The sequence below is a fragment of the Actinia tenebrosa genome, unplaced genomic scaffold (assembly GCF_029948245.1).
Source record: "Actinia tenebrosa isolate PJP-AT-01 unplaced genomic scaffold, QUT_ActTen_1.0 PGA_scaffold17__23_contigs__length_9995812, whole genome shotgun sequence".
In the NCBI taxonomy this organism is placed as follows: domain Eukaryota; kingdom Metazoa; phylum Cnidaria; class Anthozoa; order Actiniaria; family Actiniidae; genus Actinia; species Actinia tenebrosa.
In genome coordinates, this window is record NW_028292577.1 from 6805213 (window position 1) to 6832461 (window position 27249).

The 27249-nt window shown below is 39.3% G+C and overlaps 1 protein-coding gene and 1 long non-coding RNA gene across 2 annotated transcripts in view; both read left to right on the forward strand.

The window, feature by feature from the left end:
* The first annotated feature begins 2681 nt into the window (after window positions 1–2681).
* Window positions 2682–3269, forward strand: LOC148910375 (uncharacterized). The gene is made up of 3 exons (XR_016120076.1): window positions 2682–2760; window positions 2837–2902; window positions 3213–3269. It is a non-coding gene; the product is annotated as an uncharacterized LOC148910375 (long non-coding RNA).
* Window positions 3270–3291: 22 nt separating this feature from the next.
* The window catches only part of LOC148910376 (DNA-dependent protein kinase catalytic subunit-like), a 34393-nt gene continuing 10435 nt past the window's right edge, over window positions 3292–27249 (forward strand). Inside the window, exons 1-46 of the mRNA XM_089031680.1 lie at window positions 3292–3312; window positions 6160–6219; window positions 6331–6462; window positions 6855–6959; window positions 7201–7356; window positions 8084–8223; window positions 8814–8945; window positions 9178–9286; window positions 9431–9564; window positions 10086–10235; window positions 10347–10520; window positions 10937–11038; window positions 11302–11410; window positions 11660–11761; window positions 12337–12555; window positions 12855–13038; window positions 13146–13258; window positions 13477–13608; window positions 14030–14194; window positions 14566–14774; window positions 15105–15243; window positions 15662–15739; window positions 15822–15932; window positions 16173–16298; window positions 16832–16930; window positions 17160–17268; window positions 17718–17829; window positions 18265–18324; window positions 18581–18722; window positions 18797–18853; window positions 19464–19596; window positions 20415–20525; window positions 20754–20842; window positions 21137–21234; window positions 22325–22395; window positions 22516–22547; window positions 22629–22763; window positions 23068–23190; window positions 23409–23497; window positions 24055–24139; window positions 24488–24655; window positions 25023–25091; window positions 25236–25374; window positions 25454–25521; window positions 26673–26795; window positions 27150–27247. Coding sequence (XP_088887806.1) covers window positions 3292–3312; window positions 6160–6219; window positions 6331–6462; window positions 6855–6959; window positions 7201–7356; window positions 8084–8223; window positions 8814–8945; window positions 9178–9286; window positions 9431–9564; window positions 10086–10235; window positions 10347–10520; window positions 10937–11038; window positions 11302–11410; window positions 11660–11761; window positions 12337–12555; window positions 12855–13038; window positions 13146–13258; window positions 13477–13608; window positions 14030–14194; window positions 14566–14774; window positions 15105–15243; window positions 15662–15739; window positions 15822–15932; window positions 16173–16298; window positions 16832–16930; window positions 17160–17268; window positions 17718–17829; window positions 18265–18324; window positions 18581–18722; window positions 18797–18853; window positions 19464–19596; window positions 20415–20525; window positions 20754–20842; window positions 21137–21234; window positions 22325–22395; window positions 22516–22547; window positions 22629–22763; window positions 23068–23190; window positions 23409–23497; window positions 24055–24139; window positions 24488–24655; window positions 25023–25091; window positions 25236–25374; window positions 25454–25521; window positions 26673–26795; window positions 27150–27247 — 5312 coding nt within the window. The remainder of the gene's footprint in view (window positions 3313–6159; window positions 6220–6330; window positions 6463–6854; window positions 6960–7200; window positions 7357–8083; window positions 8224–8813; window positions 8946–9177; window positions 9287–9430; window positions 9565–10085; window positions 10236–10346; window positions 10521–10936; window positions 11039–11301; window positions 11411–11659; window positions 11762–12336; window positions 12556–12854; window positions 13039–13145; window positions 13259–13476; window positions 13609–14029; window positions 14195–14565; window positions 14775–15104; window positions 15244–15661; window positions 15740–15821; window positions 15933–16172; window positions 16299–16831; window positions 16931–17159; window positions 17269–17717; window positions 17830–18264; window positions 18325–18580; window positions 18723–18796; window positions 18854–19463; window positions 19597–20414; window positions 20526–20753; window positions 20843–21136; window positions 21235–22324; window positions 22396–22515; window positions 22548–22628; window positions 22764–23067; window positions 23191–23408; window positions 23498–24054; window positions 24140–24487; window positions 24656–25022; window positions 25092–25235; window positions 25375–25453; window positions 25522–26672; window positions 26796–27149; window positions 27248–27249) is intronic.

The window sequence follows — 27249 nt, forward strand, 5'->3', positions numbered from 1 at the left end:
AAACTGAAAAACGCAAATTCAGTTTTATATTTAAAGATTGAGAATAATCGATTTTATGAATTCTTATCGAAGAAAATTTCATAGCAATGCATGAAAATACTCGTATTCTAGTATCGTGGTCCGTCAAGTTCCTTAAATTTGGATGCGCACGCAACCTTGAGAAAACGGTCTATTATTTTTGCAGAGGAAGATATAAATGTATCTTCTCGTCGTAGTTGGCCCGCAAACCTCAAACTGCAGTTCGACGTCAGTCGTTTACCTTCAACTTTTCGACATTTATCAAGGCATCATAACGAAGTTGTTGCTGGAAGAGTGGCCATATTGAATTTCATTGATGCCGAGTGTTTCTCCGTGTTTGCGGGCGTTTTTCGAGGCCTGATTCCTAGCGGTTACAGGTAAACACGATGCTAAAGGCCTCTATTATCTCATTGTTTGCTTCGTTTTAGTTGCTTGTAGCACTCGTGTCGTCTGGTAGTTGTCTTCTTCTGCGGCTGTTGTCAAGCATCATGTGTCGGGAGGAGAAACACGTGCATGAAGACCAGATACAGGCCTTACTCGTTGCTTTTATCAAGAGGTGAATAAACAAATGATAAATATACAGGATATGAGTATAAATATTTTAAGAAATTTTCTGGGATAGCAAACAGTGCATTGTTGTCTAGCTTGGATACAAACATCTTGTGTTAATCATGCCTTATATGGTATTGTTTGTACCCAAACTAGACCACAATGCACTTTGTTTTCGAACGCAGGAAAGTCCTTCAGACTAATAAGTCACATGACTAATGAGCCTATGGAGCAATAAGACACGTGACTAATAAGCCTATGGAGCAAAAAGACACGTGACTAATAAGCCTATGGAGCAAAAAGACACGTGACTAATAAGCCTATGGAACAAAAAGACACGTGACTAATAAGCCTATGGAGCAAAAAGACACGTGACTACTAAGCCTATGGAGCAAAAAGACACGTGACTAATAAGCCTATGGAGCAAAAAGACACGTGACTAATAAGCCTACAGACTAATATTCACGCTACTAATAAATGTTATGTTTTTGATGTTTATATGTGAAGGCCTCCTGACATTCCATAAATATCCGACCCAAATAATTCCAAGGCATAATGACATTTTATTTTATTCTAGACTCAGTCCCACCCCGTCACAGGCCAAGCAAGCAGTGGATATATGTTACGAGATATTCACCAGCGAATTAGATCACCGAAATGATACTCGACGCGCAGCTGTACTGCGCATGTGCATACCGCTGCTGACCAACGCATCGAAGAAAACTCTGGTTGAGTTTTACAGCTGCCACATTAAGTCCATCATGGGAATCCTTGAAGCCAAGTCTCTGAGGGTGAGAACTTGTTTTCTAAGTCAAAGGAATACTTTGAAACGATTTGACAGTGCCAAAAGTACACTGACAACGGTGTAGTAAATTACCTTTTGTAGAATAGATTTCGTTGGAGCGCGAAAAATCTCTGCATATTACACGGTCACGGTTAGAATCCTGGGAGCGAAAGCAGGAAATTCAGAAGGCGGTAACAACGAATGTAATGAAGTCTATAAGTGTTACACTTAACTTTCGTTTAGAAAATAAAGCTAGGGGGGAGCAGGACTCCCTCACCCACCCCACCCCCAACAAATGTCCTACCTCTGTTCATCCAATCACAATACTGAACCACAACTCAAGACAGTCTTTTTTTTACAGTCTTCATAACAGTGGCTGTAGTTTAATAGCACTTAAATCGTTAGCCAAATATTCCAAAGAACATGCATATTTTATTCTTTCATCCGATAATACCATTGTCCATAAAATCTCTTACATTTCGTCAATATATTTTTCAGGTTAGCGATCCCTCGTACGAAAACCAGTTGATATCAAAGCTTGGCTGCTTCAAGCTCATTGAAGTATTGTACACTAGACTTAATAAAAACGAGCTGAATACTCCCCAGTCCCTCATCAACAAAGCATACTGTGACCAACCGAAGACTGGGAAGGAGTTGACAATGGCTATTACGAAGTAAGTTGTCAATCTCCATCGGGATTTACGGGATAAAAATAGTTTCAGATTCTTGAATTTGTTTTCACATCCTTGACTTCCCTGACAACGACTCTAGTTAATCTGAAAGCACCCACGCCTTTTGAAACATTTTTTTTTTCAGATTTTTGACCTTTTTTTATTTTCACGACATTGATATTTTTTCTATCATTGTTTTTTGTTGCTGTCGCGCGATTATTACGAATATTTCAAAACTGTACCAAGAGACCATGATCTCTTGAATGTACTTCATAGACCTCCTCGGGTCGGGCGTAAAGTTTTCCCATTTCAGACCACTTGTCATTCCCTTGACTATCATTTCTTTGTTTTACGGTTGCACACGAGAAAACACATGAATATGGATACAACTCAAACAAAGAATCTTATTCTCAAGGAACTGACTCGTGATCTTAAATGGGAAAACATTACGCCCGACCCGAGGAGCTCTATTTCTCAACTCAACACATAATCGTCACGCAAAGCACGTAAAAATATTTAGAAGCGTGACATTATAACGCAGTAACGCAGAATCTGTTCATTTTTTTAAGATGTGCCCATTCAGTAAAGAGTGAGAATATGCGAGGTGAAACAGTCCTACTGGATCTTCGTAGACAACTGCACTGCTACGCGTATAACTCACTGGTGGCTCTTATCTCCTGTACACAAGTCGATCAGAAGTTTTATTTTGGATTCTTGTTTTCCGAAAACCCAATCAAGGTTCGTAGAAAACCTTGAAAACCATCAGTTTATTAATACTACTAGTTTGTAATGCGCTATTTTGAATACTTTACAGGGTCAGTTTCTTTTCGATAATCTCATTGATTGCAACAGAAAGTATGAATTTGAAACCGTGCTGTCAGTAAGTACGAACGATATTTGACTAGTTTTCTAATTCTAAGGTTTAGGAGGGGACATTAGCCACTTACGAGTATGACACCTTACTTCGCCTTATTTTGAGTTCCGTATAAAGGGGAAAAAAAGATGACCCCATCCACCATCCACTTTGAAAAAAGTGTTGCGCTGTCCCCGAAAAATCGCCGCATTTTTTAATCTTCAAAAGAAAGTAGGTGCTTTAAGATTCTTGTGTGCACTTTCCAATTCGCTTTTAGACGCGAATGTTAATTTGGGTGCTTCAGATTCAATAGGGTCGTCCATATTTCTATTTTTAGGCTCCAATCGCTCGTAAGAAGCAAATGACGTCAATAAGAACAGAGGCACGATCACGTGATTTTGAAGAAGGCTCGCCGAATGGATCGCCTGGTTACACAGGTAAAGCTAAAATGTCTTTTCTTTTTTACTGGGTTGCCTGTGGCAGCCCAATCGTAAAATGCCTTTTTTTTTGTAGTCTTCTAGCGAAATGTGCATTCTTGCACAAGAGTACCCATATATGGATTTGAATGACGTGTTCATAGATAAATGGCTTATAGATTGGCTTAGCAGCTGAGGATGTAAGAGAAGTAATATAATTGAGCAGTAAAAAAAAACTTTCTAGGATTGTAATTCAGATATTTGTCAGTATTAATACAGCTACTCAGTCGGCAGTATTCTGGCATCAATCGCGCGGGTTAGTAGAGCCTAAAGAAAAATACAGCTTTCAGTCTCTAGCTAATCTTGAAGACATATTCATAAATATATTGTTAAATACTACGCAGTAATAGAGCTGTTAACTTTGGCCGTAAATACTTTTCACTAAGTTTTGAATCCTTTTACTAACCGAGTTTCACAGTTCCACTTCACTGATTTGTATATTTAAAAAGATTTTTGAACAAATTTGATGTGAAAAAAAGTGTTTGCAAGTTCTGAAAGAAAAATTACACCTAAAATGTTTCAAAATACTCGCTCCTCCCAAATAGTGGTACATAACAAAGATTAGGTGTTAAATAAGCTCCAGCATACCAGCACATTGGGCAACCCAGTGCACGCTCTAAGAGCGTCTCGTGGCATTTTCTTGCCAAATTTCGAAATAGAATCACTAGTTATTTATGATAAAATACAAATCATAGGATAAAAGCTACAAATTCGGCGTAAAAAAAGCGTCTACGTTCCGTACAATCCAGCCAACCAAAGTCCAGTCCATTCCAGCTATGTCCGGTTCCAAATTTTCCAAAATTAAAAAACACTCAAAATTCGGGCATATAGAAGAGGAAAACAAATTTTAGAGGTAGGGCATCTTTTTACTATACATTAAGATTATCCATAGCCATTCAAAAGGTGAAAATTCAAAAAATGTGATTTAAGAACCAGTCACTGACTGATGCCCAGTCACTTGAAATCCATTTCAGTCACAACCAATCCATTGCAGTCACATCCAAATAACATCGAATTTATCTTAATAGCATCTTAATGGAGGAAAATTAGTCACCTATAGACACATGAAGTATACAGTCCTTTGAAAAAACTTTACCACTGACCGGCTTCACATGACTTCAACCTGTGCCACGATCCAAAAAAAATTTTTTGCCAAATTTCGGAATAGAATCACTAGTTATTTATAAAAAAATAAAAATCATAGGATAAAAGCTGCAAATTCGGCGTAAATGAACGTCTACGTTCCGTACGATCCAGCCAACCGAAGTCCAGTCCATTCCATCTATGTACGGTTCCGGATTTTCCAATATTAAAAAACACTCAAAATTCGAGCATTTAGAAGAGGAAAACAAGTTTTAGAAGTTGGGCATGTTTTTGCTGTTTTGTGTTTTCTCGGGTTACAAAACCGCATGTGTATAGTTTAACTAATCGAGTGTCATTCCACTTCACTGGTTAAAAGATATACAAAAGCGGTACATCTTTATTAAAATAAAACACATTTAAAAGGTGTACACTTTTGAATAAACTTGATGTGAGAAAAAGTAAGTTTTCGCATGTTCTGAAAGAAAAATACACCTAAAATGTTAAATAAATAAGTACCCGCTTACAATCGACAACCCAGTGCACGCTCCAAGAGCGTCTTGTTTACTCAGATATTACATCAATCAATTACTATGATCGATAGATAGATTTATTTCTTCTTAGGCCATTCGGTTCGATATCTCTCATCCCAGTACCTTGCTGACAGCAGCTTGAGTGAGGAAGTCAGTCATTTTGACTTCTCGACACCAATACAGGTAAAATATATGATGATGATGAATGATGGTAATGATAATGACGATGATGGATGATGAGGCTATTGATGATAATGTTGTGGTGATGATGATACTATGATGGGGATGATGTGATGATGCGATAATGATGTCATGAGGATGATGTCATGTTGATGGTGATATTGATGATGATAGTGATGATGATGTGATGATGATGATAATGATGGTGATGATGCTACTGATGATAATGTTGTGGTGATGATGATACTATGATGGGGATGATGTGATGATGCGATAATGATATCATGAGGATGATGTCATGTTGATGGTGATATTGATGATGATAGTGATGATGATGTGATGATGATAATGATGGTGATGATGCTACTGATGATAATGTTGTGGTGATGATGATACTATGATGGGGATGATGTGATGATGCGATAATGATATCATGAGGATGATGTCATGTTGATGGTGATATTGATGATGATAGTGATGATGATGTGATGATGATGATAATGATGGTGATGATGCTACTGATGATAATGTGGTGATGATGATACTATGATGGTGATGATGTGATGATGATGCGATAATGATATCATGAGGATGATGTCATGTTGATGGTGATGATGATGTTGATGATGATGTGACGATGATGATGATATGATGATGATGATAATGATGGTGATGATGCTACTGATGATAATGTGGTGATGATGATACTATGATGGTGATTATGTGATGGTGATTTGATAATGATGTCATGAGGAGGATGTTATGTTGATAGTGATGATGATAATAAGGGTGATGATAGTGGTGATGATAATGATGTGATGATGATGATGCAATGATGATGTTGACTGTGATGATGGTGGTGGTGATGGATGATGATGATGATAGTGATGATAATGATGATGATGATGTTGGCGATGATGATGATGATGATGTCATGATGATTGTAGTGATAAATAGTGGTTTTAATAACTGATGATAGTGGCATGACATCTTTCATCTTCACTTCCCCTGTCAGGCATTTGCTGCAACCGACGTCACCGATGCTCCACCAAGTGCTGCTGATCAAAACACAGAGGTATCACAATCCTGGTGCTACTAAAGGCCTGCTCACCCATCAGACCTTTTTCTATTTCATTCAAATAGTTTAAGCAACCAGCAGGATTTGTTTGTCTATTTTTTTTTTCAGGAAGAGGATTTTTTCGAGTCGGTGGAAGACACTGTCGAGATGGATGAATTAAACCAACATGAATGCATGGAAAAGCTATGTGGTCTTCTGAAACATCTGAGTAAGAACAAGATTGGCATAGAATCTGAGAAGGTAACTTCTTTTGTTTATTTGACTTATTTTGTAATTTATTTACCCATTGATTAATCGTCTTCTCTAGTTCTTTGTTCCACCCTCTATCCTTAATCCCCTCCATCCTCCTTTTTTTCTTTCTTTCTTTCTTTCTATTCTCCTTCCAGCCTTCCTTCCTCCCTCTCTGCATTCCTCCCTCTCTGCATTCCTCCCTTTTTTCCATCTCTTTTCCATTCTTTCATTCCTATCTTTTTTTTTCTTCTATCCTATATTCAGTCTCCAATCTGTGAATATCATTTATTCATTCATTTATCTATCCATCCATCCATCCCATCTCATCCATCCATCCATTCATTTCATTTATTCCTACCTTCTCCTTCATCTTCATGTTAATTGTCGTATTTACCTTTTAGGAAATGCCCGGTTGGATGAATGCCTTACTGAAAAAGTTTTCCAGTAGTGACACCCATATCAACATTCAGCTTTTCTTGGCCAAACTGATCGTAAACGAAGCCAAGGTAAAGTGTTTAATCGTAATCATAAATAAGCCTTAACATAGTTTGTAATGGTGACCCTGTTGCTCGTAGAGCTACCTCTTGTTTTTGGCGTCCCTGGGGAAGGAAGACAAAAGACTTGACACTAGCACCAGGGTCACCCTACCTTCATGTGAACGGTCTCTCACAAGGTAGGGTCACCCTACCGCAAGGACACTAAACAGAAAAATAAAGTCCTTTACTCTTTCTATCTTTTTTCTTGAAGATTTTTGAACCTTATGCCAAGTCCTGGCTGACACCCCTTATGGAAATGGTCCTCAAAATGTTCCAAGACGAGGGACCAAGTGGCAAGGGCCTCAACTACTTTGTTGTCGATGTACTAGTTACCATGCTCTTCTGGTCAACCAAGGCCATTCCCGAGGTGAGTGATGTTGTTGATGAAGTAAAGGATAATGATGAGGATGATGTGGATCTTGATGTTGATGCTACTGTTGGTTGTTGAGAATAAATGCGCATTGTGATACTGCAGGACTAAGAGAAAATGAACTAAGTGAAGGAATCTCTGGAATTCATGCTTGTAACCTTCATAGGCACCGTTTGATGCTATTTTTAGAATCACCTTTGCCATAGTTTGTTTTTGTACCAGCGCACTACTGCGCTTGCTCAACGCTGTTTGCTTACGCCTTTTTTGAATAACAAAAAAAAAAAAAGCGGCAAACAGGGTAGAGCGCGTACAGAAAAACAAACGACCAAATAAAAGAATCTAAAAATAGCATCAAATGCTCATGATGGGGTGCGGGGGTACTTTTCTTAGTTCATACTTTCTTGGCAGTACTGATGATGCACGATGATAAGGATGATGATGTTGAATATGATGGTGGTGGTGGTGGTGGTGGTGGTGATTGTGGTGATCGTGGTGATGATGATGGTGGTGATGATGATGATAATGGCAATGATGTTCTTGGTAGTGTTGATGATGGTGATGCATGGTGATGCATAGGGATGCATGGTGATGCAAGGTGAGTGGTGCTAATGATGATACATGTAATGCATTTCTCCACGATTTTCACTTCCTTCTTGTCAATTCACCACTTCCTTCCTAACAACAAATCTTCACTTCTCTCAGCCATCCTTTTATAATTTTCCAGGATAAATACCTCGCTAGTAAACTAGTCGAATCAGTGATGGCCAGGACTCACCACGAGAATAGATCAGTCTTCAGAAACAACCTAGAAATCGTAAAGACCATGGTCGAAGTATGGAAAACAAAGATCGAGGTTCCGACCAAGTATGTACAATCCGGCGATCAATGAACCTCTTTATATTGGGCCAAGAGAGCATAAGAAAGGGAAGAGGGAAACTTCTTAATATTGTGCGCGCCATGTAAACTCGCAGTTCAGGTATTATAGAGCCAATCAACCATTCAGAAACAAGTATTTTTATAGAAAGATATAACTAGCTAAAAACTAGTGTGAGCTGCGTCGGTGTTTCTAATGAAACAGTAATGATGAAAAGGTAAATTATACACCGTGAAAAGATGAAAAAACTTACTGACGTTTCGGACGCTAGTCCTTCGTCGGAGTAAAAGAGAAAGACGTGGTAGAAAGGAGTGTATATATGATAGAATAAGACAAAAGAAACCAATGAGAGCAAGGTAGGCAAGGAAACAAAAACAAACAATCAAAAGACAAAAGAAAAGGTTAGTTGAAAGTAAAGCGTTCATTAATCCCGTTGGGACTAAGAGTGCCCAATAGGTGAATAAGCCGCATTTCTTTGGTCTTGCGACATTTTTATAGAACTGGTGTGTTATTATATTAGAATTTTTACCTTATTCTTCTTATTTATTATTATTATTATTCTTTTTCTTATTTTGTCTAGAGTGATCTACGAACATTTATCTGGTTCTGATCCAAACAAGAAAGATAATGCTACCGGTATTCAACTCCTTGGTGTTGTTTTGGCCAATGGGCTTTCTCCTTTTGCAAGAGGATGCTCTATAGATGAAAACAGGTAATGATATTCTGCACCTTTGAGATAAGTGTCTGCACATTGGTCCGTAGTGGTAGATAGTTGGTTGTTTTGAATGATTCGTGCATGGTTTTGTATGGCTGTAAAAATCTCACAGCACAAACGAGTCGCCGAGCAACTTGATGGTAAATGATGCTACAATGTAGTACTTGGGTAAAAGAAATCAAGAATTCAGGAGAAAAAATCATCTGCCCTTTCAATTTTTCCCTTCCAGGTTCTACACAAAACTAGTGAATAACCTCTCGTTCAAGTACAAAGATGTCCACGCTGCTTCTGCTGAAGTTATAGGAATGGCTTTGAAACAACTAACAAGTGAAAGTATGGTAAGAAATGTAATGTCTGCCAACAATATGCGCTGCTCACATCTTTATCTCCAAGACAAAGGCATCAGAAACAACAAGGATGTCAGACTTCGGGATACTGAGGTCAGATCGATAACCAAATAAACACAAATCAAATTGCTTTAGATTTCAGATAGTCAGCTTCCAGATATGGTAACATCAAAGCTGTTGTCTTTGCTTTCATCTACCGCTCAAGACACGAGTAAATTCATCACGTGTGTGCATAAACTACAGATAAACTACCCTCCAATCATGGACAAGTAAGTTTATAACATTTGGTTTAACAGATCAAAAACCAATAACTTCTCTGTTTCCAATATTTTGATTAAACTTTCTTCCATAGACCTCTATTGGTTTGTTGTAATGTTTTTTTAAATTCAGACCATGTGTCATTCCCATAGAATAAGATTGTCTGAGTCGTATCCATGTTCATGTGTCTTATCATGCGCAACCGTCAAACAAAGCAATCATATTCTAGGGAATGACATGCGGTCTGAGAAACATTACGCCCAAAGTAAATAGGTATAATATTACAGCTGTAAAAAATAAATTCCTTGCAATAGAATCATGTAATCGAAAAGATGAAGCAAGTGTGATCTAATTGGCTAATGCGGTTCTCCATTCAAGTCATTGCAACTATTACGGCAGCCCTTCAAAAGAATTGCGAGATCGTTATGCTATGCCTGACAATTTGTGTTTGATAATTTGCGAGAAAGGAATGCCTTACTAATGCCTTGTGTAACAGTTTATTTAATGCGACTGAATTTTACACCTTGTTCAGGTTCATCAGCCGTATCCTCTTCATTCTACCAACCGTCCATGGTACTTTCAAGACACTCTGTTTGGAGATTATTCTATCACGTGCTAGTAACATACAGGATTTGATGCAACAGCTGAGGAACAAGGGATTGAAGGAGATGCTTCTTCATAGGTATGAGATTTAATCCTTTTTAGGAGGTATGATTGATAGCCATTGACCTCCCTCTCTGCATGTGTGTGCACGATGATGCGATGATATTTCATGATGATTACATTTTTCTAGGGATGAAGCGACACAACTTGCGTTACTGAAGATTATCCACAGTCTGCTTGAAAAACTAACAATGCGTGACATAGAGTATGTCATGCCATCCATCACAGCTATGTCCACCAATCCCAGCACAGCATGTCGTGACATCATGTATGACATCCTTATATGGATATATGACACCTACAGGTACGTAGTATTACATCAACAGAAGCCCTATAGAGGTGGCCGTTACGGTGTCGCTTCCGAGCACTGATCTTGCGCGCTGTGATTGGCTAAACAATTACCGTAACGTTGCCGTGTGCTTTGAATTTTTACACAAGAATGAAATCCGTGCCGGGCATGGCCGTAATTTTCCCATATCCCAGCATTCTGATTGGTTAATCACTATAGTCTCTCGCTGTGATTGGCTCACGGGATATTGGCAACTCCATACCATGACCGTGGCGGTCTCTTAGTTTTTTTCATTTCTGGTCGAAAAACTGTTCATAAAATTTCTTGTCGTATCATTCCATCTATAAACTCATTGCGAAGTCACTGGGAAGCGGTCAAACTCGTTTGACAGAGACACATGTTTGTCCAATGTTATTTTCATGGTTTTTAAGATCTGACAGTTCGTTCAGTGAAGAGGAAGGTTCTGAAGCAATACTCGCCACAACCAAAGATTACTTGCTGCGAGGTTTGGTTGATGAAAATAAAGAACTGAGGTAATGAAACTACACTCTTTATCAAGAGTACACACAGTATTCTCGTTTCGACAAAGAAGGTTTTGATGGTAGTTTTGATGGCATTTCCATGACATTTTCATACGCACTTGCCCTTGAAAATAACCCCTGAAAATGTCATGGAAATACTTTGATTGACATCCATCAAAATCTACATTGTCGCGACTTTGTGCTATTGGAGCACCTGCAAAAAGACGGCAATGAATTTAAAATTAATGCTACCTTTTTATGAACTTTCCCTGTAGGTTGAAGCTTCAGAACTTCTGGAGCGATGAGACACGTTTGCCTAGCACCACCCTGGAGAGGCTCGTGGATGTCCTGCGTGCCATGTATTCACCAAACACAGAATCACAGGTTTGTAATAATGACGCTTTATTTGGTTTGATTTCTCATATAGTTTAGAAGAAAATTTCCTGAGTGCGCAGAACAGTTTTTTTTTGGGCTGGGCTGATGACAGGCGGGGCACAGCTAACTCACAGTACAAATTGGAATTTAGCGTGTTAGGTTTTGCTGAGGGAGGAAAACCGCTCTATATGTGATGCTGGTTACGCTGGGTTATTTCTGTGAATCTTAACTTGTTCTATTTTGTGATTGTTTTGATAGTATCTCAGCTACACTACCAACCTGATTCTGCATCTCACATCGCTGAGCCCTGATTTCAACAGGCTCATGTTTGAACAACCGCTTTCTGAGTGCAAGTTTGAGGTAAGTGATTACTTTGAGAATGATCAGGATCAATGGGGTATCCTACTCTGATGCTTTAGGGTAGTCATGCTTAGTTACACACACACTCTCTTTTTCTCTCTTAAGAACCTTGGGAGAGAGCGTAGCGAGACAGTGACGACCTTAAAAGTGGCTGCAAAGAGGGGTCAATTTCGTTAATCTTACACTCTCCACCGTACTTAATTTCCATCAAATAGTTTTTTATATTAGTAAAGATTGGATGCGTATAGAGCAAATTACGTTTGACTGTGAAAAACTCACAGACGCCCTGTACCGTGATCATGATGCCACAGTATCTGAGTGTTTTTATTGGCTGAGCAACTCGTGCGCTGTGATTGGTTTAAAGAATTTTCATACAGTGACTGTGCTGAGTTTCTTTAAGCTTCATCATCATACGAAATCTGCTCTGTACTACTTTTGATGATGGTAGGTGCAATAAGTTTCTGATTGGATGGATTCTTGCACAGTGATTGGCTCAACTGATGGCATTAATTTTGTAGCTTTAACGTGCCATGTGCTATGGAATGTTACACTTATGCAATATCTTGCTTTTCTAGGACTATCCCATCGATTACTCGTGGCAGCAGCGTCATCTCACCATGACACCCCTGTTTGCTGCTACTCAAGGAAGCACACAAGCATCAGGATTGAGTCAAAGTCAGGGTGGGTCATCTATGGAGGCTGGTTTCGTTAGAGCAACACAAACGAATGACTTTACGCAAACACAGGATCCAGGGAAATCTCAGGCTTTTGATTGGCTCAATCCAACTAGTCAGGTTTGTCTTTTTTTATACCTCTGTAATGACTGTCCAACTGTTTGTTTGTCTGTCTGTCTGTCCCTCTGTTGCTCTTTCTGCATGGGTGTACTATCTGCTGGTAGAGGTCTTTACTAAGTTTGGCAAACAAGATGCAATGCATTATGGTCTAGCTTGAGTACTAACAGCACCATATAATAAAGACAGTGAATATAAGATGTTTGTGCCCAAGCTAGACCAGAATGCACCATGCTCACTATGAGGCCTATGATTCTATATACTAATCAATAACTTATATCACACTTGTTTCATTCCATTAGGGAGAGAGCCAATCTCTACGCCAGTCCTTCACGGTTGGAACATCCGAAACCCAGTCTTCTCTATTGTTTGCTACCAAATCAAGGGACGCATACAGGAGACGTAAGCCTGTACCCAACGACTTTGGTTCCCAGCGATTAGGCTCTTCTCAAGCAAGCACAGCCTCTGAAACTGATGGAACACAAGGTATGTCCAAATACCAAAGTACTTGCAACTGATAACGAGTCCCTATTGTCCAAGCAATATTATTGCCCTGAGATGCTTACAAGATGTTGTGTTTTCCTTTTCCTTAGATTCAAGTGAACAAAAAGAAATTTTGAGGCTGAAAAGACGATTCCTGAAAGACGATACTTCGAGTCGAAATTATTTTGCAAAACGTGAAGCCATGAGAAAGAAAATGAGAGAAGTATGGCTTTTCGACATAAATGGAATGCATGTGTGCGAGTTTTGTTTGAAGATCTCATGGGGCATGTATTTAAGAACAGACCCACGTGTGTAAGGGGTCAAAGGGAGAACTTAGAGTATTGCATCTAGAACAGTACTGTTGGAAGCTTGTTAGCGAATCTAATATAGTTTAAAGTTTTTAAGTAAATTTTGTCTCTTTTGTACTTCATTTTTCTCTAGGAAGTGAAAAACCGCCAGCAAGCATCACGTGACAGTCACGTGGTCATGTACAGGAAGTATCGAGCTGGAGATCTGCCTGATATCCAGATCAAACATTGTGAACTTATAGCGCCTCTTCAAGCTGTTGCTCAGGTAGAGTAAAGCTTGTGTAAAGATATTATTACTAATATGAATATATTACATGTACTGAGACAGCCCATTGCTATAAGTGTTATTAATAATAATATTTTACTATTAATCGTTAATCTAGCAGACAGTACCATTACTATAACTAATACTAATAATATCTTGATATTTATCTTTCATCTAGTGTGACAGACCATTACTATAACTATTACTAATAATATCTTGATATTTATCTTTCATCTAGTGTGACAGTACCATTACTATAACTATTACTAATAATATCTCGATATTTATCTTTCATCTAGTGTGACAGTACCATTACTATAACTATTACTAATAATATCTCGATATTTATCTTTCATCTAGTGTGACAGTACCATTACTATAACTATTACTAATAATATCTTGATATTTATCTTATATCTAGTGTGACAGTACCATTGCTAAGCACCTCTTCAGCTCTTTGTTTCAAGCGATTTTTACAGAGGCTGAACACGAAGGAGAGGCTTGTATATCAGATCTTCAATCAGCTCTCAACAACATGGTCACCACTTCTACACAATATTTCCCAGCGTTTGTTTCTAGTATCCAGGTAGTTATAAATATTATTAAGATAAAATTATGTTATAAGATGAAAAAAACTTGTTAAATTTTTCTTAGGCTAGGTGCATTCCAACCTTTTTTTTCAATGTTCCCACTTTTCTTCTTTCTTTCTTTCTTTCTTTCTTTCTTTCTTTCTTTCTTTCTTCTTTCTAATTTTATTTAATTTTTCCTCTTCCTTTCATTAAGTTCTTCCCTTTTTCATTATTTCCTTGATGATTTCCTACTCTCTACTCGTCTTTTTTTAATTTTCTTTGCCCTTTTTTCCATCTCATTCCTTCCTTTCCAGTGGGGATATCCCATGCTGTTACAAGAGTTAGTTCTGTAAACTACTTTTAACGCCTATCTTCAAACATGTTTCAGTCTATTTGTTTCAACGTGTCCAAACTGACCATCGAACCATCGTCAGTGAGCACCGCTTCTCTGACCAGCCTCCAGCAGCCAATGGGGATCATGCTACTGGAAAAACAACTGCTACAGAATACGGAAGAAGAACCAAAAAAACGAAAACGAGCCAGGGTTGAAGCAGCTCCTCCATCTGGGACCACTGCTACATGGTTGGAATTGGCCAAGTATGTCTGTCTTTCTTTTTGACTGTGTTGAGTGTGTGTCTGACCTATTTCCCTGTCAGTCAGTGGTTCTATCTATACGTTTGTTAACCCCTGTCTGTTTTGTATGTGTCTGTCAGTCCTATCTGTCATGTCTTCTATCAGTCCATCTGTCTGTCTATTTTCCTGTCGTGTCTATCTAACATTCTGCCCTTTCAGTCTGTCGTTCTGTTGGTCCTGTATCTGTCTGTGTATCTGTCAGTCTGACCGCTTTCTTGTCTGATTTCCCACCTGCTATGTTCCCCGTAATCATGTATCTTTATTCATTTGCTTTTTTATGCTATTGGGTAACAGGTTATACCGATCTATCGGAGAGTATGATGTCCTACAGGGGATATTTAGTGGTCATATTGGTACACAAGATCTGACTAGAAAAGCACTGGAGGCTGAAGCACGGGGCGACTACTCCCAGGCACTCAAGCTGTACAATCAGGTACTGCGATATACTATCATTGCAAATAACGTCCAATCGGCTGCACCCACCAGATGAGTGACTCAACCGACCGACTGACTGACTGACTTGACCGACTGACCAACCTGACCGACTCTACTGACAGACCGACCAACAGACAGACCGACCGACCGACCGACCGACCGACTGACTGACTAACTGACTGACTGACTGACCAACTGACTGACTGACTGATTGACTGACTGATCTACTGACCAACCAACCATCTCAACTGACTGACTGCCATGATTGACTTGAACAACCAAACTACTGATAATCTGAATGACCCCACAGCTGATTAACTGATTGATCCACTGAACCATCCAGCTGATCGACTGAACAACTGACTGATTGACTTGACAAATACTTATTAATTATATTGAATTTGCTTGACTTGAAGGCAATATCCTGCGAGGAATGGCCAAATGGTGAACCACAACAGGAAGAAGAAGATCTTTGGCACGACGCAAGACTTCAGGTATGGAGATATTATCTGTTAAAATTAATAGCTATTTTAATACTCAATACTTATCAACGATATTCTTGATTTCCTCCTTCAGTGTTTTGATCGTCTTACTCAATGGAACAATCTAGACAAGTTTTCAAAGAGCAACATCGATGATGCAGACCCCCCGGATCTGGACAAAGTATGGTCAGACACCTTTTACCAGGTAAAGTAATTCAGTTTATGTACAACCTCTATTAAGCGACCACCCTCGGGGAAATGTCACGTGGCCGCTAAATAGAGGTTGGCCATAGAGTTATTCATATGAAATAAACTTTTTATCCTGGGATCATCTATGTCCTTTGATCAGCCTTCCATGTTCATGCCAAGTCACACAGACTAAGATCTAACTTACAGTAGCGTATGTACATAGATATGACAATAGTTTTGTTTATTTGTTTTAAAGGAAAACTATCTTCCATTTATCATCCGAAGCAAGCTCAAACTTTGCTGCAAAGGAGAAGAAAGCACTGACTTTATTCAGTTCTTGAATCGTGCTGTACAAGTTGATGAGAGAAAAGCATTTCTTGAGGTGAGATGGGAAGGCAGTTAAGAAAACCACTATGCGCTTTGAATAATTGGGTTTGTGTAATAGTGATGATGGTAATGATGATGATGTTGATAATAATGATGGTGATGTTGATGATAATAATGGTGATGGTAATGACTTGGTGATGATGATGGTGGTGATGATGATGATAATGATGATGGTGATGATGTTGATGATAATGATGGTGATGTTGATGATAATAATGGTGATGGTAATGACTTGGTGGTGATGATGGTGGTGATGATGATAATGATGATGGTGATGATGATGGTGATGGTAATGACTTGGTAATGATGAAGTTGTGATTGTTGATCTTGATAGATGGTGGTGGTGGTGGAAACGATAATTATGATGATGATTTGATGAGGATGATGATGGTGATGGTGTTGATGGTGGTGGTGACGGTGTTGGTGTTGATGATGGTGATGATGATGATGACGATGACCATGTTGATAATAGTGATGATGCTGTTAATACCGATAAGCTGGTAATAGTAATGATCGTTGTGTTATCAGAGCCGTCACAGTGAAGACTTGGCGCTGCTACACATACTGCAGGGTGATTATGACAGAGCCAGATATTATATAGCCAACTGTTTCCAAGGATTTCTCATGGTAAGTGCTCTCCTCTAATCAAAGTCAGGGCATGACTAACTCACAGATCGAATTGGAATTTAGCTAGTTATGTTTTGTGGAGAGAGAAAAACCTTCAAATCAAGGGAAAACCTCTAGTGTACTCAAATGTGATGCCAATCGTTAACCTGCTGCTACATCATACTTGTTTTCCAAGGCACGGCACGTCTGTACTGATTTGTATAATCGGCGTTCATTATCTGTTTTCCAGGACTGGGCAGCACTTGACTCTATGATGATAGCAAGTCGATCATCAAAGCTACAGTCTTTACAAAAAATCACTGAAATGCAGGAGTTCCTGGAATTCATTGCTAACGAAGGTAAAGAATTACTCGCATTCTGCAAAAATGATTATTACAATAGATATGGGGGGAAAACATGCATGAAAGAAATGAAAATCAAATATATAAGGAGGAAAAAGAAAGAAGTCGATGCTCTATGAGAGCACATTGCACACACGCGCACTTTCCGTTGCTTCATTCCTATCTAAAATAATGGTTATCGTAATTTGTATTTTATAAAAGAAATAAAAAACTTGCTTGCTGTGCTGTGTGCAGTCATAAAGCACTTGGGGATTGGCAGAACACTTGACAAGTGTCCAGAAGCACTCCACTACGCGTCTTGCTTGTCTTAACACTTCTCACCTCCGCGTGCTTTAGGACTGCACACAGCACGCTCGCGCATTTTCTATTTCTTCACTAATGGTGCTCGTAATGATTAGATCTTGTAAAGTGCCACATATTTACAAAAATATTAATTGTTATTGCAGATAATTTTAGCGACAATCATGCCGTCAATCAACTGTTCTCTAAGTGGTCATCAAGATATCCTGATCCAAAGCTTCATCCAATCAGCGTCTGGGATGACATCATCACCAACAGGTTGGATAACCTGTAATAACCCTTAGTTACCTCTAACCTCACTCAAGAGAGAGCTCATAAATCTATCAAATTTTATCGATACCCTGAAACAATCTCTAGGCTGATCAAAGACAGGGCATGGCTAACTCACAGGTTAAACCCTGAAACAACCTCAGGGTTGATCTAAGTCAGGGCATGTCTAACTCACAGATCGAACCCTGAAACAACCTCTGGGCTGATCTAAGTCAGGGCATGGCTAACTCACAAATCAAACCCTGAAACAACCTCTGGGCTGATCTAAGTCAGAGCACGGCTATCTCACAGATTGAACACTGAAACAACCAAGTGCACTACTGCAACACCACCCTTGATTCCTTAACTTGTACTGATGGCTATCAGTAGTGTTATGTTTGTAGCCCTTTTAAAAATAAAATATCGAGTTATTTTTGCTTCTAGATGTGTGTTTATGAACAAGATGCTGGAAAGATTTGCTCGTGTATCGTTGACTGATAGCAGGTATGAAGTTGTTTTAAATCTCTTTCTTACAAATCTTTTATCGCAGGTTTCTTTCTTCCCATCATTATCTTATTTTTTCTCGTCCTATTATTCCTCCTTCTCCTTCTCCTCCTTCTCCTTCTCCTCCTTCTCCTGCAGCTCCTTCTCCTCCTTTTCCTTCTCCTTCTCCTTGTCCTTCTCCTTCTCCTTCTCCTTCTCCTTCTCCTGCAGCTCCTTCTCCTTCTCCTTATCCCACTCCCTTCTTATTCTTTCTTAGATCTGAGCCAATGGATATAGAGGACACACAGGAAGACAGCCCCGGCTACCATCTTACAAAATCCAAAGAAACCATGAAGCTAAGGTTTCTACGTGAAAAGGTTTTACTTCAGTTAAAAATGACTGAAACTGCAAAGGAACAGGTATCATTCATATGACCTTTATATCCAAGTGTTTGTGTTATTTATCCCTCTGGAATTTTTTTTTACTTCCTCAGGCTAATTTTCCTGTTGCCAACAAGCATCTTAGGGAAGCGTTGCAAGTAATTAACGAGGTATCTAAATTTGTAACCATGGTCCTTGTAATCATTATCATCATCAGTGATCTTTACCATCTTTATCATCACCATCATCACCAGTATCATCGTCACCATCGTCATTATATTAGTCGTTGTCGTCATTATCACTATCGTCATAATAATAATAATAATAATAATAATAATAATAATAATAATAAAGGGATGAACAGTGGATTCCACAGAGTGGCTCTTATTCCACTGGATTCCAATTGGAATTTAGAAGTTGATTTTTACGGAGGGAGGAAAGCGGGAGAATCTGGAAAACCCTGGAAGCACAGGAAAGAACCAACAAACAACTCTACTCACATACGACACCGAGACCAGCGGGGCTCGAACCTGGGTCGCATTGGTAAGAGGTGAGCCCACTCACCGCTACGCTACCCGTGCTTCTACAATTGCACAACCGTCATCACCATCAACATCATCATCATCATCATCACCATCATCATTATCACCATCGTCATCACCATCATTAGATTTTTACTACAAATAATTGTACCTATTCTAAACGATATGGCAATAATTACATGTTTATTACTATATTTTTGAGTATTTTTCAAATATATTTTTTCTTGTATTTATTAAGGATCTTAGTGCTAACAATGACAACCTGCTGATTAGTTGGACGCATGCGTATGCCGCTATGCACCACAAGAAGTATCACGGGCTCAAGACTGTAGAATCAATAGAAACTGCCTTGTCAACCATCGCACAGCTAGGTATCTATTCATTAGACCGTTTTCTCGAGCTTGCGTGCGCATCCAAATTTAAGAAACTTGACAGACCACGATACCAGAACAGGAGCTTGATGATGAGTATTATCATGCATTGCAATGAATTTTCGATAAGAATTCTATCATAAAATTGATTATTCTCTTCTTAAAAACTGGCTTCTCAATTTTACTGAATTTGCGTTTTTGAGTTTTGTGGCCCGTCAAATTGGATGCGCACGCAACCTTGCAAAAACGGTCTATTTTATATACAGTCAATTCAAAAAACGTTGTCGTCGACCGGCTCAAGCCTACGCGACTGGACCGAAAGGAATATGGGTAAAAATCACTGAAGCGGTTAAATATTCGTTCTGAATTAATTGTTCCCGCTAGTAATAAGATAATAATGGCTAGAAACAATCCATCAAATGCATGTCTTTGGGTTTAGAGAAATAAAAACAAAGTAGTTATGATTCAGTTCACAATTTCGAAAATATGAAGGCATTAAAAAAACGTCTCCTTCGACACTTCCCGCTCGCCTACGAAGGTTCGTGCTGTAAACCAGGCATAACTAGTCAGATAAAATTATGGAGTCAACTCGGCTTCAATGATTGCTACCCAGAGTTCCTTTCGGTCCAGTCGCGTGGGCTTGAGCTGGTCGACGACAACGTTTTTTGAATTGACTGTATACGAAGGTTTAGAGCTAAAAGGCCTGATCTTTAGCAGCTAGAGGTTAGCGGTCCCTACTAGCGAAAAAACGAACACTCCTGGTTATAATATTCTTTTTTCCGGTTTTTTTTTTTTTTTTTTTTTTTTTGCATATTTAGAAAAATACTCCAATAGCCAGGAACTGATACGACAACAGCCCGTGGCATTACGTCATCATATTCTCAAGGCTTACTCGTTTGACATCATGTCAAGTGCTCTAGAGGAAGAAGGTTGGTAATATTGAGCTGTGTGTTTAAATCGAAATAACCTCTTTACATAAAGACTAATGAAGATAGCACTTTTTCTTGTTGATGAGCATCAATCCATAGGTTAATTTAAATGAGAAAAACCATTGCAGCTACATTTGTGGTATTAACAATAAAAGCTAAAGAGAAATCAAAGTCCACCAACATGGCAGTAGTGATGTGAATATCTGTTGATTGATTGTTACTCCACAGGATTCACTCTACTTTCTGCCCTTGATGATGGTAAGAAACAGCGCCTTGCTTCAGTGTGTGGCTTAATGGACTGTAATTCTCAGGAGAAAGTAAGATTTTTGAAAATTTTTCCTTCATTCCTTACTTATTGCTTCCTTCCTTCCTTCCTCCCTTCCTCCCTTCCTCCCTTTGTTCTTTTGTCAATTCATTCCTTCCTTCCTTTTCTTACTTTCTTCCTTCCTTCCTTTTTTCCTTCCTTTCTCCCTTTGTTCTTTTGTCAATTCCTTCCTTCCTTCCTTTTCTTCATTTCTTTTCTTCCTTTCTTCCTTTCTTCCTTTCTTCCTTCCTTCCTTCCTTCCTTCCCTTCACATATTGTGTTAATAACCCTTACATTAATGTTATAGACTGTCAGTCAGTTGATGATCCGCTCCTTCACTTCACTCCAAAATGCAATTAAATCTGCTAAGAATATCGAGGATGGGAAAAATGACAAAGAATCAAAGTAAGTGTCCATGTCTCAAACATCGTCATTTTCCTTATCCATGCCCTGAAACAACCACTGCATGCGCTGATCCAAGTCTGGGCACTGCTAACTCACAGATAGAACCATGAAACAACCTCTGGGCTGATCCAAGTCAGGGTATGGCTAACTCACAGATTGAACCCTGAAACAGCCTCTGGGCTGATCTAAGTCAGGGCATGACTAACTCACAGATAGAACCCTGAAACAACCTCTGGGCTGATCCAAGTCAGGGTATGGCTAACTCACAGATTGAACCCTGAAACAGCCTCTGGGCTGATCTAAGTCAGGGCATGACTAACTCACAGATAGAGCCCTGAAACAGCCTCTGGGCTGATCTAAGTCAGGGCATGACTAACTCACAGATTGAACCCTGAAACAACCTCTGGGCTGATCTAAGTCAGGGCATGACTAACTCACAGATTGAACCCTGAAACAGCCTCTGGGCTGATCTGAGTCAAGGCACAGCTTACTCACAGATTGAACCCTGAAACAACCTCTGGGCTGATCTAAGTCAGGGCATGACTAACTCACAGATAGAACCCTGAAACAGCCTCTGGGCTGATCTAAGTCAGGGCATGACTAACTCACAGATAGAACCCTGAAACAGCCTCTGGGCTGATCTAAGTCAGGGCATGACTAACTCACAGATTGAACCCTGAAACAACCTCTGGGCTGATCTAAGTCAGGGCATGACTAACTCACAGATTGAACCCTGAAACAGCCTCTGGGCTGATCTGAGTCAAGGCACAGCTTACTCACAGATTGAACCCTGAAACAAACTCAGGCCTGATAAAAATTAGGACACACCTAACTCACAGATAGAATTGAAATTGAGCTTTAGGTTTTTGGTGGAGGGAGGAAAGCCGGAGAACTTTGTTTAAAATCCTCAAATCAAGGGAGAGACCTCCAACAAAACCTACTCATGTGATAGCAATTCAAGGAATCGAACCAGAGACCCGAGATTTGAAATGGTAGTGTACACCTGCCACACCATTATGCCCAATAATTTCACATCTAAAAATAGCACATTCACTAGCTCCTGTTCAATATTATGCCTTCTATTGCTCAGTTTTGCCATGATAGAAGCCATGATGGCAATGGTGAAATTCTGTGATTCTGCTTTACGAAAGAAAGAAAATGGTAAGTTACTCAGGGCTTTAAGCCACTTGAACAGATGATAGTCACATGTATTCTCTAGGTCACGTGACATGAATATCATGCGCGATAAGTCATGTGACATATATTTCTGTTTTTGTGCAGATGCAAACAGTGCACCAGAAATCGACATGAAGGTAGTTGGAAAAATTCTCTGAGATTTTTTTCCAGATGGTTTTTTATTACTTTCATTTATTTTGTTATTCTTGTTTCAACAGCTTTTTCCAGGTATTGTGGTACGGTATGTCCTGAAGGCGATGACATATTGTTCAGAGGAGGCACGACAAAGATTCCCTAGGCTCCTACAGCTAGTAGAGCTTTATCCAGATACTCTTGATGCTTTTATTAAAAAAGTATGTAATATACATCAATCCTATAAACCTGTAGACAGATAGACAAACAGGCAGACAGACAAACAGGCAGACAGACAGACAGATCAACTGACCAATAAACAAACAAGCAGAAAGGAAGGAAGGAAGGATGGATGAACAGAGACACAGGCAGAAAGAAAAGAGGGACAGACAGACACACAGACAGAAAGTATGGAGGGATTGAGGGAAAGAGAGGCAAGCAGGCAAGCAAGCAAACAAAATATGCAGTCTAACAAACATCCATACATAGAAAAGATTGCATATTGATTTCTTGGTTGATTGGCAGGCATCTGTTGTTCCATGCTGGATGTTCATTGGCTGGATCAATCAAATGGTTGCCTTGATGGACAAGAAGGAAGGTCGAGCTGTGCATGGGATCTTGAATGAGATAGCCACCAAATATCCACAGGTAACCAATACATTTAACTCGCAACAACCTTGGTCGACTGTAGACCTTTTATAAAATCGACAAACAAGGTGCATTGTGGTCTAGCTTGGGTAAAGATAACACCATATAAGGCATGATTGACCAAAGATGTTCTCATAAGGTGAACCACAATTCACCATGTTCACTATCCCAGAAAAGAAGTCTTTATGTCCTGAACATTTATGATTATTTTCTTCCAGGCTCTTTGCTATCCATTCAAGATCAGCAGCGAGCAGTTTGTCTTTGATAATTCTAAAACTGGCAAAACTAACAAAGAGGCTGTGGACAGGTAACGCAGAGCTTGTTTTGTTTTAAATCAGGAACTTTTACTTTGGAGTGTTTCACCTTTTCTAACATGTTGTCATTTTGTTGTCATGCCGTTCATGTTGTCATTCCTTTGAACACTGTTGTCCATTCCAGGGTTGAGGATAATCTGGGTCAATTGATGAGTTGCAAACATTCCCAAGAGAGTCAAAAGAAAAAACCATGGCGGCCATTGTGGTGCCATTGAAAATGGAAACTAATGAGAAATCTTTTGTTAAATGGCAGCAACATGGCCGCTATGACATAACATGCAATCAAATAATTGCATTGCAGCGCCTTGCAGGATTGTTTTAGGCGACAAAATAGATGTCATCTTCAAAATGTCTCTAAAACTTACTTAAGAAGAAATAAATAAAAATCGATAAAACTGAAATATGATAAAATCGAAATGATACTTGAAATCACAAAACCCAAAGTACAATCTTATTTGCACTTTGGTAGCTTCAAGTAACTCATATCCTTGCAGAATTCATCATCTTGCTAATGTCTTGTTTTTTATCCTTATGACTTTCAAAATTTCAGACTTCATGCTATACTGGAAATCCCTCTTCTCAATGATTTTATTGCCTCGTTAGAACAGATGCAAAACCCAGAGTTAGCCTTTGAGGTTGGTATCCAATTATTATATAGTCTTTTGCTATAGCGTCTAACATGAAAGTCTTGTAGTTTATAACATCATCCAACATGGTGGTCCATCATACGACATGTTTGCATCAGGGAGGGGCAGATCCAGGAATTTTAAAAAGGGGTGAATATAATAAAGGTTCTACCAGGAAAAGGGTGGAGAAATTTAAGCAAAAGGGGGGTGACTAGTTACCCCTCTTACCACCCCTGGATCCTCCCTTGAATTTCGTTCTCTCGAAGCTGATGGTAAACCACCTACAGGCAACAGAGACTCATCTTAAACCAATGAGTCAAACTGCTCAATTCTATTTAAAACTTTTGCTTTTCACAGGATTGGAGTAAAAACATGAGGCCACTCATTGAAGACAAAAATATTGCTGCAGCAGAACAGTGCTACATGGGAATGTTGAAAAATCTGTTTGGTGATGAAAGGACCAAAGATAGGAGTCTCAAGAAAAGAGGACAAGAGATGGGAACATACAGAAGAAGATTTGCACATGTGCGTAAAGTACCGTAGAGATATGGGAGGTTATGTAATATACTGTTCTCAGCATTTTGTTTGGTTATCATGCTGGTAATGGTGATGATGATAATGATGATAATGATATCGAAGATGATGATGATGATGATGATGTTGATGATTATAGGGATAGTGATGATTAAGTGATGGTGATGATGATGGTGGTGATGATGATGACGACAATGACAATGACAACAATGTCAATGACAATAGTGATGATGGTCGAGATGACAATGACAATGATGATGATGATAATAATGATGGTGGTGACATTGATTATGATGGTGCTAATAAAGACAAACCTGAGCCTAATGAGTGATGAACTAGTTTAAATGATCATTTCTAGAAATATGCAGCAGATGTTAAAAAAGGGTTTGGCCAGGATGGAAGCAAGTTGAAAACCATAAGCTTGAAGGTACATAACAAGACACCAGTGATTATTATGGTAATAGCTTGGTAACCATGGTGATGCTAGTGTTGCCATGGTAGCTACGACGACAGTACTGGCTCCTATAATTTCATTATATTTGGTTTAACTTTTTTTATCAATTTACTCTAGGATTTTAATGATAAAGTCAAAGGTTTTATAAACCGTATGAAGTACAAGCCGGAAAATGCACCTGGTAACTTGAAGGAGTACTCGCCTTGGCTCTTGAGTTTCCAGTCAAGTAATTACACTCAAAGGCTTGAAATTCCTGGTAAAGTACCTCATAAGAACTAAATAAGATGATTAAAAATCCTGATTCCATGATTAACACTTATTATTCTTATACTTAGGCCAGTACACTGGACGTGGAAAACCCCTGACAGAGTATCATGCTAAGATTGCTGGCTTCGATGAAAGGGTATCTCTAAAATTATTATTACAGTATTCTCTTGCTTGCTTGCTTGCTTGCTTGCTTGCTTGCTTGCTTGCTTACTTGCTTGCTTGCTTGCTTGCTTACTTGCTTGCTTGCTTGCTTACTTGCTTGCTTGCTTGCTTGCTTGCTTACTTGCTTACTTGCTTGCTTGCTTACTTGCTTGCTTGCTTGCTTACTTGCTTACTTGCTTACTTGCTTGCTTGCTTGCTTGCTTGCTTGCTTGCTTGCTTGCTTGCTTGCTTGCTTGCTTGCTTGCTTACTTGCTTGCTTGCTTGCTTACTTGCTTGCTTGCTTGCTTACTTGCTTGCTTGCTTGCTTACTTGCTTACTTGCTTGCTTGCTTGCTTACTTGCTTGCTTGCTTGCTTGCTTGCTTGCTTACTTGCTTGCTTGCTTGCTTGCTTGCTTACTTGCTTGCTTACTTGCTTACTTGCTTGCTTACTTGCTTGCTTACTTGCTTGCTTGCTTGCTTGCTTGCTTGCTTACTTGCTTGCTTGCTTGCTTGCTTGCTTGCTTGCTTGCTTGCTTGCTTGCTTACTTGCTTGCTTGCTTGCTTGCTTGCTTGCTTGCTTGCTTGCTTGCTTGCTTACTTGCTTGCTTGCTTGCTTGCTTGCTTGCTTGCTTGCTTGCTTGCTTGCTTGCTTACTTGCTTGCTTCTTGCTTGCTTGCTTGCTTGCTTGCTTGCTTGCTTGCTTGCTTGCTTGCTTGCTTGCTTGCTTGCTTGCTTGCTTGCTTGCTTGCTTGCTTGCTTGCTTGCTTGCTTGCTTGCTTGCTTGCTTGCTTGCTTGCTTACTTGCTTGCTTGCTTGCTTGCTTGCTTGCTTGCTTGCTTGCTTGCTTGCTTGCTTGCTTGCTTGCTTGCTTGCTACTTGCTTGCTTGCTTGCTTACTTGCTTGCTTGCTTGCTTGCTTGCTTGCTTGCTTGCTTGCTTGCTTACTTGCTTGCTTGCTTGCTTGCTTGCTTGCTTGCTATATTGAGTTCTTTCTTTCTTCTATTTTCTTTACGCTCTTTCTTTTCTCTTCTTTTCTCTTTTTTCTTCTTATTTTGTTTCCACAATAAATAGGTACAAACAATTATTGTTCCCATTTAATAACACCTCTCCCTTGTTTATTATGACTGTTTTATCTTATCTTACCCAGGTTCTCGTGATGACATCAATTCGCAAACCAAAGCGACTCACAATCCGTGGTGATGATGAGAAAGATTACATGTTCCTAGTGAAGGGAGGAGAGGACTTGAGATTGGATCAGCGAATTGAGCAGGTAAATAATGAAATGGCTGAAATAAATGGATGGAAAATGGAAGAATGGATAGATGGGATGAATGGATGGAGGGGATGTATGGATCAATGAGTGAGATTATTGGATAGATAGAATAAGATAGATGGATAAAGGGATGGGATTGGATCAAAGAGATGAAATAGGATGAGTGGAGAGTGGGATAAATGGAGATAGGACTGGATGAGATGAATAGATGAATAAAAAGGGATTGAAGAGATGGAATGGAATGAATGAACAGTTGGATGATGACATGAGTCAATTGATTGACTAACTGCTTGTCCGATGATGAAACAATTTGACAAGTATTTCTGACTTCATGTTTTCATTTCTTCTCAGCTCTTCTGTCTAATGAACGACATACTAGCCGCTGACCCAGCCTGCAAACAACGTAATCTTCATTTGAGGACCTACCAAGTTGTACCCATGACTCCTCGGT